At 36.3% G+C, this 15049-nt stretch overlaps 1 protein-coding gene across 1 annotated transcript in view; it reads right to left on the minus strand.

Moving 5' to 3' along the window:
- Positions 1-2567: 2567 nt before the first annotated feature.
- RNF123 (ring finger protein 123) overlaps positions 2568-15049 on the minus strand; it is a 30624-nt gene continuing 18142 nt past the window's right edge. Inside the window, exons 12-13 of the mRNA XM_029284416.1 lie at positions 12757-12841; positions 2568-2721 (exon numbers count right to left, since the gene is read on the minus strand). Of these exons, the coding sequence (XP_029140249.1) occupies positions 2568-2721; positions 12757-12841 (239 nt within the window). The remainder of the gene's footprint in view (positions 2722-12756; positions 12842-15049) is intronic.

A 15049-nucleotide genomic window follows, 5' to 3' on the forward strand; every position in this document is an offset into this window, starting at 1 on the left:
AAGGACTCCTTGATGATTCCACAAGACATGTTGATAGGTAAAAATATTGTTCCACATAATAATCTAGCACAAGGAGTTAATACTATTACCTTGGCCCAATTAATTTTAAAAAAGAGAGAATCAATATAAAGACAAGACATATTTCCAAAATTTCCACTTTACCTACAGAAAATGACCTTGAAAGAAAACTACATGGCAACAATTAGAGAAACATGTATTAAGCTCAGGAAATGAAGTCATTTAGAGAGTCAAGTTGACTACCCCTTAAGTCCTGGATTTAAGAGGGAGGAAAGGGGAAACATAGATTAGCTTTCAAGATTCTATTACTGTATCCTATATATTAATACAGTTCCAGAATCTTTTATGAAGAGCCTTTTACTGACCTATATCAAAGCGCTCACATCACCATATAAAAGGCGTCTTCTGCATTAAAAAAACCACCAATGTGCATTTCAATTTTTCTGAATGTATATCCAGAATATTAATTAGTAATTTAATATTATCTGATGCTTGGCCACTTTTCTAAAAACAGATTGTGCAGAATAGATAATCAAATATATCCCCTTTCATCTATACAATAAAATCAATTTCAATATTTTTTGCGCTAATATTTGCATGCTATTTGGCCAATAACTTGCAATCAGCCCATGAAATCTCAATGATGTATCTCATTAAACATTGTCTATATCTCAGCCCAAACCTTTCCATTGCCTATGAAATTTGTCCAGAGGTTCTGATTAATATGCAGAAGCCCAATATTTCATATGAAATATATGCAGATCATTTGTTTTACTCTACTGTAATGCTATGGCCTAACAACTGTGGTCAAAGGACTATATCAGGACAATGAGATAAGATTTCTAATAAATCTAAATAATGGATATGTGCAGTGTTCGGTCAAAGACAATATGAACTTGAGAACAGCAGCAGTCAGAGCAGTATTCATGGTGTTAGTTTCACAACTCAGTTCTCTGTCAAAATAATAGTAATAAATATATGTTAAAAATTAATCATCTTTTCCTACTTCCATATATTTATTCATAAAAACATTCAGATTTAAAAATAATTTTATCTTATATGGTTGATTGTTGCAGAATTAGTTAGGTATAGAAATTATTGGAAAGTGATCAAATTCACAGAGTAATAAGGACATTTATCTGAATTAGGTATGAACTAGTTAGTTACAAATTATAGCATTAACGTAATGCCTTAAAACTCTGATCTTTAAATTAAAATTGTACAACTTTGGTTGGCCTGAAGCCTGCTTATTTGTTTATTTAATGCAGTTTAATTTGTATAACTGTCCATCTCAACGATGTGACCCTGTATAGCTAATAATAACTAAAAATAACAACACACATATTGCTGGCAGCCGAGATAAACAATAAATAGCCCTCATAGGCACTGACTTTCTGAGCCCAATGCCCAGGAATACAACCATGTTTTCAAAATCTTATGAAAGGCCAACAGGGTGGAGACTAATCTAACCTCAGATGGGTGGATGATGTTCTATATTCTTCATACACTTTGTCAAATGTTATACTCTAGTAGAAAGTAGGATCAAGTGCTCCTGTTCTGGAGGCTGTGGGAGTAAGTCTGACTACAACTCAATGGTTTCTCAACAGCCCTGCTCTACTGAAGATTCTTGACAGTAGGGAAAGGGTTTTATTGTATGTGCCTTTGAGTCAGTGTTCACTCCTGACAACTGCGGTTTTCTTGGCCAGATTTCAAAAGTGGTTTGCCATTGACTACTTCCTAGGGCTGAGAGTAAGTGGCTGCCCAAACGTCAGCCAGCTGGCTTTATGCCTAAGGCAAGACAAACTCATGGTCTCCTGACTTCTAATCTGGGTGCCTTAACCCAGTGCTTTCCTAACTTTTCCTTCATTACCCAAAGTCATGTATCAAAAAATCTTTTTTTTACCACTTATCAGAAAATCCTTATTTAAATGTTCTGTTGTGACTGGGTAACATGTTTGTGTGTCATTATCTTCCCCCCAAAGCCCACTTTTATCCAATTTCTTGATGAACTGCTTTTGGTGGAGGCTCTGGAGGCACGGGAGAAAAAACTTTCAATTGATAGCCAACCAATACTGAAGCCATATCTGCATTAGCCTTGGTGAATTGCTACTATATTCTGGTTGCCCAATGCCTAATCTTAAACCTCTAAAATATGTCTCTTGTGCACAATTTGGTATTTTTGGTATGGTTCTGCACTGGTTTGCTATTGATTTTTGGACTGTCTACAGATGCTACCTCTGCCCTTTAGCCTGACTTGCTGTTGCCTCTATAATACAACTCATGAACTGTTGCTTGGCTATGCTGGGTATTTGCTGGCATCAAGCCCTCAAACGAGGACATTCCCAAACTAAGGCCAGAAGGAAAGGAATAAGAGCATAGAATGTGCAATCCCAAGGCAAAAATAAAACAAAATTTCAATTGTTTGATGCCAAAAACATTTTTAGTAATAAATCCAGAACATATGCTGGAAAAGTTACAAAAAAATCTACAATTATAGGTAGCATCCAATTATATTTGTGGTTAGGGCAATGATAGACAACTAACTAGCTTCATGTAGCCCCTGCAATAATCTTCTGATACTCCATTATTCTCATTGTACTACTAAGCTTCACAGTAAGTATCACTATATAATGCTTTTCCTTACCACCACCAGCACCATCATTATCATAATTTCTCATCATTTTTCCACCTACATACAATGTGCTTCCAATGAACAATTAATCTAGAAAAGAATTTTTTTAAAAAAAATATGTTCATCCCTGACTTAATTTGTTTTAGCTTTCCAATTATACATTTTTCCTAAAAGTGCTATAAGATCTGGTTCTTAAGAAAAGTAGCAAACATTCCTCATGTGGCAGGTAACACAGCATTTCAAAATAACAATGTACTTTGGAATAATTTTCAGAATTATTTTTTTTAAAAAAACTCTTTTCATAACAAGTATTTAAAAAACATGTTTTATCTCATTCACCTTTTTTTTTTTACTCTTGCCTAAAACATACATCAACGTTTCTTTTTCCTCATACAAGGTAGTCAAAAGCAGAGATAGAAAGAAAGAAAATATATAAGTGAGTCCAAGGCCATATTCCATCAACTGTTATTCCAAAACCACCCAATCTCAAATGTGTGCTAGTGTATTTTCTGAAGAGGGAACAACACAAAGAATCTCAGGTCAGACTTACAGTATATGTAAATCCTAGTACATTTCAGTGGCAAGAGTTGTCTACCTATTTATACAAATATATGGTATGACTAATAAATATCATTAAACAGTGAGCTGTAAAGAAACTTATGAACTGTATCAATGCTCACATCTCCTTACAAACATTTAGTTCCTTCTAACGATTAATCTGATTCTTTTTATTTCAGCCTGATGATCTTGTCCTGCTTTCAATTTCAGTGGAGAACAAAACCACTGACTCTTGCATATGGCCATTTTTAGATATAAACCAATACCATACCTCCTTAGTCTTCTCTTATGCAACTTAAACATGCCCAGCTCCTTTAAATGTTCCTCGTAGAGCTTGATGTCCAGATATAGTAGTGCCTTAGTACTTGTCATTAGTTGGTTCCAGGAGGCGCAACAAGTACCAAAAATGACGAGTACCAAATTTTTCTCATAAGGAATAATGTATTAGTCATGAAGCAACTGACACTGACAAGTTCTGGCTTGCACATTGAGTACCAAACAAACAAGTACTGGGACAAAATGTTCGCATCAAAATGCATCGAGTACCAAATTCGACGAGTTTCAAAGCAGTCGACTACCGAGGTACCACGGTATTTTTTATCCTGATAGATGTTCTCTGAACCTACTCCAGCTTATCTGTGTCCTTTAAAAGCACAGAGTGCAAAACTGGATGGAGCACCACCCCAAGTGCAGTGTAGCCAGCACAGAACACAGTGGAACTGTTAATACTACTTGTCATAAAAAAACAATGATTCTGTTAAAGTGTTAATGCAGTTCAAGAGTACATTGATCTTTATAGTCACTGCATCATATTTGCTCATGCTCAGATGGTACTTCATTAGTACTTCTAGATTCTTCACACACACATTTTTTCCTATACAGATGCAGGCCTTTATACAGCTCATAAATGATCATTATTCTACTGGATGTATCCCAAAATTCAAGCTGGCTAAGTCATTCTGAATACAGATATTGTCTTCCAAGGTACTTGCCCATCCCTAACTTAACATCAATGGCAAGCCTGATAACCATCCATTTTATTTCATTCTCTAACTTATTTATACAGACGCTAAACAATATTGGGCTGAGCACTTAAAATTTATCTCTTGGACAATGCAAGTGCCTTTGAAGTGCAACTATTTTACTAACTGCAAGCCCAGCAGATTATAGTACTGTGCAGTCACATTTTCTCATCTTCCCCACAGACCTTGTTAAACACTTTACTGAGTTCAAGGTACTTATTATCCACAGTCCCTTGAATGCTTGGTCTACCAAGCCAGTCCCAATGCCATTAAAAGAGATAAAGTTAGCTTCATACAATTTGTTCTTGTCAAACTCACACTGCTTTGGTAATAGCAGTATTCTTTTCTAAGTGTCTGTGTCATGTTGCTTGACAGTCTATTTTTGTATCTTGCCCAACAGAGATATTAAACCAAGTAGACAGTAGATTCCCAGGTATTTTGTCTTCATTTTTTAAATAGTGGGACTAAGTTTGCTCTTCATCCATTTGTACTCTAGGTAGAAGCACTGATATGCCGCACTGATTCAGTGAAGTAGGCGGAAAGAAACGGCCTGACATAATTTCCAAGCGGAGTTTCAAAGTTTAGTATTATCCTTGGAAAAATTATTTCAGCTCTGAGTTGTAAAAACTAACTGAAAGGCTTCACTAAAGTCTGTTTTGTTCTCAGCAGCAAACATTTATGTAAATCAGTTTATTGTTGCTCACCCCCCCCCAATAATTCATTATTTAACTTTAAAGAACTTCTACCCACACAAGGATTTATTACTTCCAAGATTCAATAGTAGCAACAAGTAAATATAGGTAATCCTCGACTTACAACAGTTCATTTAGCGACCGTTTGAAGTTACAACATCTCTGAAAAAAGCAGCTTATGACTGTTTTTCACACCTATGACCTTTGCAGCACCCCCATGATCACGTGATCAAAATTCAGCCACTTGGCAACTGACTCATTTTTATGACGGTTGCAGTGTCCCAGGGTCATGCGATCTCCTTTTGCAACCTTCTGACAAGCAAAGTCAACGGGGAAGTCAGATTCACTGAACAACCATGTTGCTAATTCAGCAACCGCAATGATTCACTGAACAACTGTGGCAGGAAAGGTCACAAAATGGGGCGAAACTCTCTTAACAAATGTCTCGCTTAACAACAGAAACGTTGGGCTCAATTATGGTCGTAAGTTGAGGACTACCTGTGTTGCCATTCTGAGCACATCTGTTGTGGGGAGGTGGACTGGTACCAGCAAATGGAGCTCTGTCTGGACAAACCATGAGCTTAGTTCCATTCTGATCTCAAAACAATTTCCTGGGCTCGGAGTTCTTTAACTGTACAGGTAAGTTGCACCAAAGCCTGGATGACAGGAGTTTATTTATTTATTTATTATTTAAATTTATATACCGCCCTATCTCCCTTACGGGACTCAGGGCGGTGAACAGGCAATAATAAAAATCACAGTAAATATTACATAAAAGCCTGCTCTAAAATATAAAACCCCTAACAAAACCCAATCAAAACTACGCCAGGCCGGCCGCATGGAACAGATGAGTTTTCAGGGCTCGGCGGNTGGTAGGAGGCGGTCTTGCAAATACCTAGGTCCATTGCCATGGAGCGCTTTAAAAGTTGTTACTAACACCTTGAAGCGCACCCGGAAGGCCACCAGCAGCCAGTGCAGCTCGCGCAGGAGAGGTGTTACATGGGAGCATCTAGAGGCCCCCAAAATCCCCCGCGCAGCCGCATTCTGAACTAGCTGGAGCCTCCAGGTGGGAGTTCAGCAAAAAATGAAGTCTGCTCTCCCCTAATTTATACTTTCTTATACCACAGGAGGGTACATTTCTCCTAAATTAACCCCAATATGGATGTTCAAGTTTGCTCTGTTGTAGGACTAAGTCTATATGGTATACTATAGTATTATGTACTCTCAAACCTTTAAATAATATTAAACACAAGACAAATAAAAACATTATCTTTCATGAAATTTTATAATTCATTTCATTTCCCCCTTTTAGCATAAACTTACTGTTCAATAAACAATTGGTAAGTGAGAACAAAACAAAATCTAGAAAATGGGTGAATGGCATGAAGTGGAACGTTATTGCTCGAAATCCTTCAGCCGGGGGCTGCTCCATCTGCTTCAGCCCCAGTCCTACTGGCATCAATAAGCTCAGTAGTTTTGCATCAATATTCCTAGCAGTCTTAGTGCCAATAGCTGTACTTGAGACAAACCTCTGGAGTTCCAGGGATTTATTTTAAAAAAATACTTCCATTTTTTAACTAGAACTACATCAATAAAAAAGCCATTTTTTAATATGAACTGAAAGTCTAATGGCATTCCCCTAGGAATGCACCATGGCCACTCTCAGAAAACAAAACAGCAATCAAAAATTCAAATCGCTGCCAAGACTGGAGTTTCTAAATTGCATGCACATTATATTAATGGGTCAGCATAGCATCACTTACAGTTTTACTAAGAGAAAAAAAAAAGCAGAGTAATTCCCATCCTTGTCCCTTCCCCCCACTTTACGAGTAGATGGTTTGTAAATGTATTTTTATGGAATAAAACTTGATAGTCCACTTTTTGGTACCGCTTCACAAGAGGAAATAATTATGCTTCACACAGGGATCTAAATCAGATTGCTATTGGCTATGGGAATCAGACACTACGTCTTGTGGGGAAACTGCCATTTCTAATCTATGGCTATAACTGTAACTGCCAGCTCTGTAGCCCAAAGTGGAAACTCCTAACATTCCTAACAATTCCCATGAAAGCCAACAGTCAGTCACTCTTCCTATCATCGGCTATGACTGCATGGGGCTCTCAATGGAAGACTTGGGCTCCCTGGAATCTTTTTGCAGGCATACAGCAGGAATAATTCCATGTTTTATTGTTGTCACGTTGGGGAGACGTTGCCAAGGCACAACACCAATCTTCAAAGTCCTTCTCAAAGCGAACAATAGGAACAAGTTCAAAAATAGCCTTCCAAGTTGGGACCAATATTTTATTTAGTCCAGCATCATCCAAATGCCAGTAGAAATCCATAAGATGGATATGAAAATGAGGATCATACCATTGTTAAGTGAAGACCTCACATTTCTCCTGCTTTGCACAAACTGCTGGTCCCATCCCATTGTCTCCTTTCCTGACAGGCCCACAAAGTGCCTTTCAGCAGATGAGATTGTCACGACCTACTGCATTTGCCTCCACTTCAGCTCCTCTGACCCGCCTCTATCTCCCCCTGCACACTTGCCAAGAGAGCTGCTGGCTCTTTGTGAGACATTACGAGAGGTTGCGAAGGGCCAGCAGCTGCCTCAACCACACACTCTTGGTCAGAAGTGAGAGAAACAAAACAGCAAATGTTGGCAGGGGATGGCAGGAACCCGGCAATGGTGGCAGAGTGCAGAGCAGTAAAAGAGTGGAGATAGGGGGAAAATAGGTGAGTGAGGGAAACTTGAAGCATACTCTGTGGTCCTAGATGCGGACAGGATGCCTAAAACATTCAAATTTTGATCACGTGACTACTAGGGCCCTGCATCAGTCATAACTTTGAGGACCGATCATAACTACCATTCATTCAGCACCACTGTAAACTGAAATGGTTGCTAAACAAATGGTCATTAAGCAAGGACTCTCTGTAATTCAGTATACAAATGTGATCTTAACAAATGCTGAACAGTCAAGTTTGAGGAATCCCTATAAGATAAAAGGTATGAAGCTTGTAATATACTTCAGTACAGAGAAATGCTAACTTCAGCTTATTCCTTTAAATTGAACAATAAACACTACTTAAATGTTAAATCCGTTTGTTGATCCAAATCTCCCCACATTCCACTGAGTTATGTTACTAAAATAAACAGAAGATTTCCAAATCAGGAAGTCAGGAAAAGATTTGATACAGTAGAATTGGCAATATTAGCAGGATTTTTGTATACCAGTAATATATTTCCTACTGTTTTTTAAGGAACATCCAAACAACTTACCAGTTCTTGACAGTCCCTCCCCCAGTTCTTTTATTTAAGACCCAACCTTAAATATTGTGTCTTGTTCTGGGCACTGTTGCTATAAGAAAAATTCAGGAAAAAATAAAAAGGCTCTGAGAAGAACAATGAGGGTGATAGCGGACTAGAAATAGTTGTATGAAAAGAGATTTATAAAATCTGAATTCTTCTTACAACAGTGTCCAAATAGGATACAATATTCAAGGTTGGGTCAAACTAAAGCAGAATGAAATGAAACAATTATTTTTCTGATTTGAAAACCATTTCTGTTCACAATTGAACTTGCCTTTTTTGCAGCCCTATCATATTTCAATTTACAATCAGTGAGAACAACAAAATCTAGAAAAAGCATGAATCGCACGAAGTGGGATTCAATATGAATTTTGCACTCAATTATTATTCCAATATTATTATTTTTATAAAGATTATTACCAAGTCAGGCAGCCCTCATCCTATATCTTGGTATTTGAGTTTTGTTTCCTAAATGAAGAACATTGCATCTATCACTATTAAATTTCATGTTGTTTTTTTCCTGTCCATTTTCTAATATAACAAGCAGTATTTATTTTTTAACTTCTGTCTTTTAGCAAAGTTAGTATTATTATCAAATATATTTGCTGCCCATCTCGCAGTTTGAAGTGACTCTATTAGACAAACCGTCTCATTTCTTCCATCTATTCAACCAAGTCATTAGTAAAAATATTGAAAAGCAAAGTGCTAGAGATATTTTTTTGGGAAATTTGAGACTTAGCTCAGATTTAGTGTGATACGGAATCATTGATAAATACTTTTTGAATTTTGATCTAGCAATGTATCCATTTTTAAGCATTTAGCCCATACTTAATTCAAAAATTAAAATTTTACAGTATGTGATCTTATGTTTTGCTGAAATATGTTATTCCCACAGCTTATTTAAAAAGTTATTTTTAAAAAGTTAAGTGGACAGTTCTTGTAATGGCTGTATTGAGCTGATGTACAATTTTATGTCTTTTAAATAGATTATGGAAAGTTTTACATACTTGCATATTGGTTTTTAACTAGTTTTTAATTGTTTTTACCTGTTGTGAGGTATGGATTAATCAAAAACTAGCATGTTCGTGTTCTTAAGACTGTCCACAATTTGCTTTGTTCTGCCTGTGACTGCAGTTGGGACAAATAAAACCAGTCAGTCAGTCAGTCAGTCAGTCAGTCAGTCAATAACTCCTGATCAAGCTGATGTGGTTGAACATATTTTTTGCTAAACCTTACTGGGACATAATCCATCCAATAGCCCAGAAACCAGTTCTCTCTTGACAATACCACCCTGATAACAAATCATTCAGTCACAATATTTTTCTTTTCTCCTTTGGACCAGAAGATTGGAAATTAACTTATGAATCTTCAATTAATATTTAACACAAGGTCTAAGCTTTGACTGAAATTATTTATTTACTTATTGATGCTAATTTCTGAATGCTCTGAGTAGGTAGCAATCAAGACATCATTTTAAAAATCCCTTGAATAAAAGCAGTATTTCCTATAAAAAGTAATTAAAATTTCCAACATCTTTATAAGGAACCAAAGAAAAACATACAAACATACACTGCATCCCAGCATGTCTTCCACCTGGACTAAATGAAAAACAGCTCCTCTGTAACCCAGGAAGGAAGGAGTAGATTGGAATTTCCAAAGCAAAGAAAGCTATTGAAAATATCCATTTCAAGATCCTGTCAGATGCATTCACTAATGGATGTGATCTGAACCAAATTGTATGATATAAACAGTCTAATGGAGGAATAATATAATAATTCAAGCAATCTCTTCAAAACACATTTTGAAGCAAAGAAAAAAAAGTGTTGCAGACTGAAAAGTCATTTTGCAATTGAAAACTAAGGTTTCATCCAATTTCTTCTATCATATGAGTATGCCACATATAATATTAATTTTGAGTCCAACCACAAATAAGTCAAAAATACTAAGAATGCTTCAAGTACTCTACAAAATATTGTTCTCCCAAAGCAAAAAAAAAAAATATTTCCTCTGATCCACCGTGATGAAGCACTGTTTTTTGTATAATTTACAATTTTATCCATTACTGGAAGTTCATAATTAAATTGAGAAAGCCTAATCTTTTCTGCCATCTGTCCTGTGACAACTGTTTTCTCAATGTCACATGCATAAACTGAAATTGAAGCTACCCGATGTCGGGTGTTGCCGGGCTGTTTTGCAATATTAACGTTTATGTTTGTAAAACTTATAATACTAAAGTTGTATTAATGTATGTTTATATTTGTAAATGGGGGGGATATTTCAAAATTAATAAAAAACTTTTTTTTTTAAAAAAAAGAAGAAGCTACCCGATGTCCATCTTGGGTTCTATCACATGGCTCCTGCACCTCTGTAATTGCACTAAGTTGCGTACTTTGCCAGGAGTGTGTGATATACAAATATGACAAATAAATGACAGTCATACTTTCTTCACTTAACTGCCTTCAACATATTTTCAGTTTGTAGTATACATTCCTTAAATATTAAAGTGAGAATGTATACAATGGCTTAACTACTATTTAGAACAGTTTTAGTTGATTTATTAGTGGAATTAAGATTTATTAGTGGAATTAAGAAATAAAAGACTTACAGTAGTTTCTTCTGGTTTTGCTGAATAACCCAATATACCATTACTAATTAAATCTCTTTCATCCAAAGTTCATCAGCAAAATATCCAGCACTGGAAGAAAACAATTACTATTGGAGCCAAACATCAGGCTTGTTTTCTCCCTTCACTTATGTTGGCTCTGTGTGTGTGTGTGTGTGTGTGCGTGCGCGCGCGCGTATGTTTGTGTGTGTGTGTGTGTGTGTGGAGAGAGAGAGAGAGAGAGAGAGAGAGAGCATAGTACAACAATACAAATTAAATTATTATTATTATTATTATTATTATCTGCCTTTATTTGCGTATGACTAGTCTAAATGTGCCTGTTACACTATGCTTGAAATGAAAATCTCTTTTTTATTTAGGAAGTATAACAAAGGTGCTTGGCACAATTAGCCTTAGAGGTATTCACTGCTTTGACCACAGGAGAGGGATATAAATAGGCTGATTTGTGCCTGCCTATCTGGAAGGCATTGGTGAGGAAACAGAGGGTCAGAAATAATTTCGTGTCAGAACTGAGTGCCTAGCCAGATTGGGCTCAGCTGTTGGCAGATATCTGCAGAGCTACATGAAATAGGCAAACATGAAATTAAAATTTCTCATGGATTGCCCTTCAGGTATTCTAAAAAGGAACTTGATCCCCAAATATGCCAAGTATCAACTTTGAAGACCTGATCTTATAAGTGTTTACCAGGAGTGCATTTCATATCTGTTTGAGTTCTTTAAAAGTTCCCCCTACATCACTTTGTATCATTTTAAAATATATTTTTTTAAAATAATCACAGCTCCATGCTGGCTAATTATTACATAGATAACACTTATAGGATTCTTATACAGTTTAAAAACTGTATGTTAACACCATAATTAAGTCAGTGGTGGGATTCAAATATGTGAACAACTGGTTCTCTGTGTGGATGCCACCTGGAAGTCCATTCTGGGCCTGGGCAACAAAAAATTAGCTATCAGTTCTGCCAAAGTGGTACAAACTGGCTAAATCCCACCACTGAATTAAGTCAATTTCTTAATTAACTACTAGCAAACATGATCAGTTTTGTATTTAACAGCTATATAAAAACAATTCATATTTATCTTTGTTGTTGCTTTAATAAAATTTCACTAATCAAATATTTAGAATCACTGAGATAATCATACAAGCCAAGATCAGAATAAGGTTTATTTGCACCCATCTTATTTCTTACTATGCTAAAATTAATCCTGGAAATCCTTATAGATTTTATCAGCCTTCCCAGTTAAACCAGGTAGGAAATATGACTCTGCTCTCCCACGACCATTTTTAACTGCTGTTTAAATAGGAAGGGTGGATCCTTCCTAATTTTTTTCCTCTGATTGTCAAGCTACTAATGCTGCCTTCCAGGAAATAAAGGTTGGAGTTCCCTAAACTAATGTATCTGCTGCTACAAACACAAAAATGCCCAAGTTAGGAAAGTAAAGGGAGAAACGTTTAACAGGTATTTGAGAAATCTCACTGCCACCGCTTCAGAAAGGGTGAAACACAGGCCTTCTTTATCTTTACGCAAGACCTTTCCTCAATGTCATTCTCTTTAGAAAAACAACAGAAGAAAGTAAAGATGTGCAAAAAAAGGAAGCCTTTTTTCCTACACTTCATAAAAATGGAAGTGAATGCCAAAATAATCTAACCCAGTCGCCTGTTCTAAGTATCTTTATGTATACTTTAGTTACAGTAAATATAAAACATAATGAAAACTGTTCTACCTTACAATAAACTCTGCATATGAAGTTCAGGATAACCTAAATACTATATCAGGATCCGCACACAGTGTTAAAGAGCGATTGATTTCAGTTTAATAAAACAGTAGTAAGTAAACAGACTGGAAAGCAAGCAATGAATGTATCAGTCCATAGAGTAGAATAAAAGAGCACTTACCCTTGGAAATCAGTATCAACAAGCAGCCTGACTAAAATTCCTGTCACAGCAACAAGGATTGGATAGTGGTCTACACTTTCCAGTCCTACAAGAGGAAAGCAGAGGTACAAAATAAATATTAATACTAATGCAGACTCTTTTATGACTCCCGATGGAGCCATAGATGAGGACCAACTAGTATAGATCATCACCAAGTAATATCATTCCCTAAGAGTCTAGAATGTAATTACTGGTTCATTTGATTAGCAATTTGTTTTAAATTATCCAATTATCAAGTCTTTAGCAAAACTCCTTTTCCTCTCTGTTTTGAGCCATTTTGGACACATACATATAAAAAAGATAAAACACTCCTTCCCTCACAAATTTTAACAGGGATGCAACTAGCACTAGAGAGAGTACTTGCTACCTAGACTTACAAAGATACTTGGAAAAAACCCTGAAAAAACTGCAAAATTGTGGATATTTGGAAGCTTTTGGAAGCCTGAGGCGAGAAGGAGACTTGGCTTGAAGAATGTTGCAAGGTGGCCTCAGTAAGAAGGCCTGGTGTGGTCAGCAGCCACCTCACATAGTCTGGGCGTACCTGTCAGCAGCTAAAGAAAAATGGCAAAGTAGATGGGGCACGGCAGATCCTGTGACACATAGGGAAGCAAGGGCTATTGGGGCTTTGCACAATGGTACCAGTGTCGTTGGATGTGGGTCCTGAGGTGGCATTTCTCAGGGCCGAGCATATTTAAAAATTACAGGCTACAAGAATGATCTAGAGAAAGATGATATACTGGATATACAACTGAAAGTGGCTGATATTTTAAAAGGAACATACAAATACAATTCAGAAGAGTGACTTGGATAACTTTTCTATACTGGATTTACAAAAGAGGCTTGTTACAGTTTTGAAGGTTCTATTGAGGAGACAAAGAAAAAGGAAAAATATTAATTTCTAGGACATTATTTGAAGATATTAAAAATCAAGATTGTTAAAAGTTAAGAGAAGAAATGTAAAATTAGTTTATCTGATTAAGATTTAAAAAGATATATTGTTCTCTGGTAACTGTTAATGGACTTTTGCCGGCCTGAATGACAAGCCTGTTTATAGATAAGAAATCAGATGTGGGAAGAAGGGATCAGTTGTTGGTGATATGTTACTAACATTGTTCATACTTGTGATGAAGGGGCAAGATCTATCTATCTATCTATCTATCTATCTATCTATCTATCTATCTATCTATCTATCTATCTATCTATCTATCTATCATCTATCTATCTATCTATCTATCTATCTATCTATCTATCTATCTATCTATCTATCTATCTATCTATCCATCCATCCATCCATCCATCCATCCATCCATCCATCCATCCATCCATCATACTGTACTGTACTGTACTAGTGATGTGGGGCAGAGAGCATTCCAGAAATTGCTGAGTCTCGAGATAATGTTCTGCCTCACTGTCCTTGACCATTTAAGCCATATCCTGTTTTCTGCTTTGCTTAGTAGCCAATTCCCTATTTTTATCTCTGTGTCAATGTTCAACCGTCTGGTATTTTTCCATACTATCAAGAATGCTGAGAACACAATGTTTAGAATATTACCATATATGGGGTCCAGAGGGGTCAGGAAATGCATACGTTGTATGAACTATATATGTGATCTCTGAACACTCCTTGGGGTTCAGACCCTTTTGCTTTGTGTAGCTCTCTGAACCTGCGCAATAAACCTTTCCTTTCTCAAAGAGCTGGCTCAAGTCCTTTCTTTCCACAACACTATACTGTACTGTACTATACTATACTGTTATTTTTCCTTTTTTTCTTTTCTGTACTTCCTAATTTTTTATTAGTTTTTATTAACTTTTATTTTTAATTGTAACATCCAATAACATTCTTTTTCTTTTATTTTTCTTACTGTACATCACTTTTTGTTTATAAATACATCAAATCAGTTTTGCATTCAAATGCACTTACTCATATTCAATAGTATTTCTATTAGCTTTTGGGGCATACCCAAGATATCTTTCTTCTCTATGGATTACCTCATATTTTAAAATTCTTGCTATGAGAACAGATCTCTTGCCTTGAGTAGGCCAGGCACATGGCCATCATTTAATGGCTCTTCAAAGTTTAGAGCCAAAAGATCCCACATCCTATAGCTGTAATTCTGAGCAACCAAGGGAGAGTCAGCATAAAGTTATCATAAGAACTAGATGTTCTCTTTCATTTTCAGATGCACCTCTTAGGTCTTTATATTAATGACCCATGAGAAAGACAACAGGTACAGTATAAACTACACTAAGACCA

The sequence above is a fragment of the Protobothrops mucrosquamatus genome, unplaced genomic scaffold (genome assembly GCF_001527695.2).
Source record: "Protobothrops mucrosquamatus isolate PMUCROS unplaced genomic scaffold, P.Mucros_1.0 scaffold574, whole genome shotgun sequence".
NCBI classification, from domain to species: domain Eukaryota; kingdom Metazoa; phylum Chordata; class Lepidosauria; order Squamata; family Viperidae; genus Protobothrops; species Protobothrops mucrosquamatus.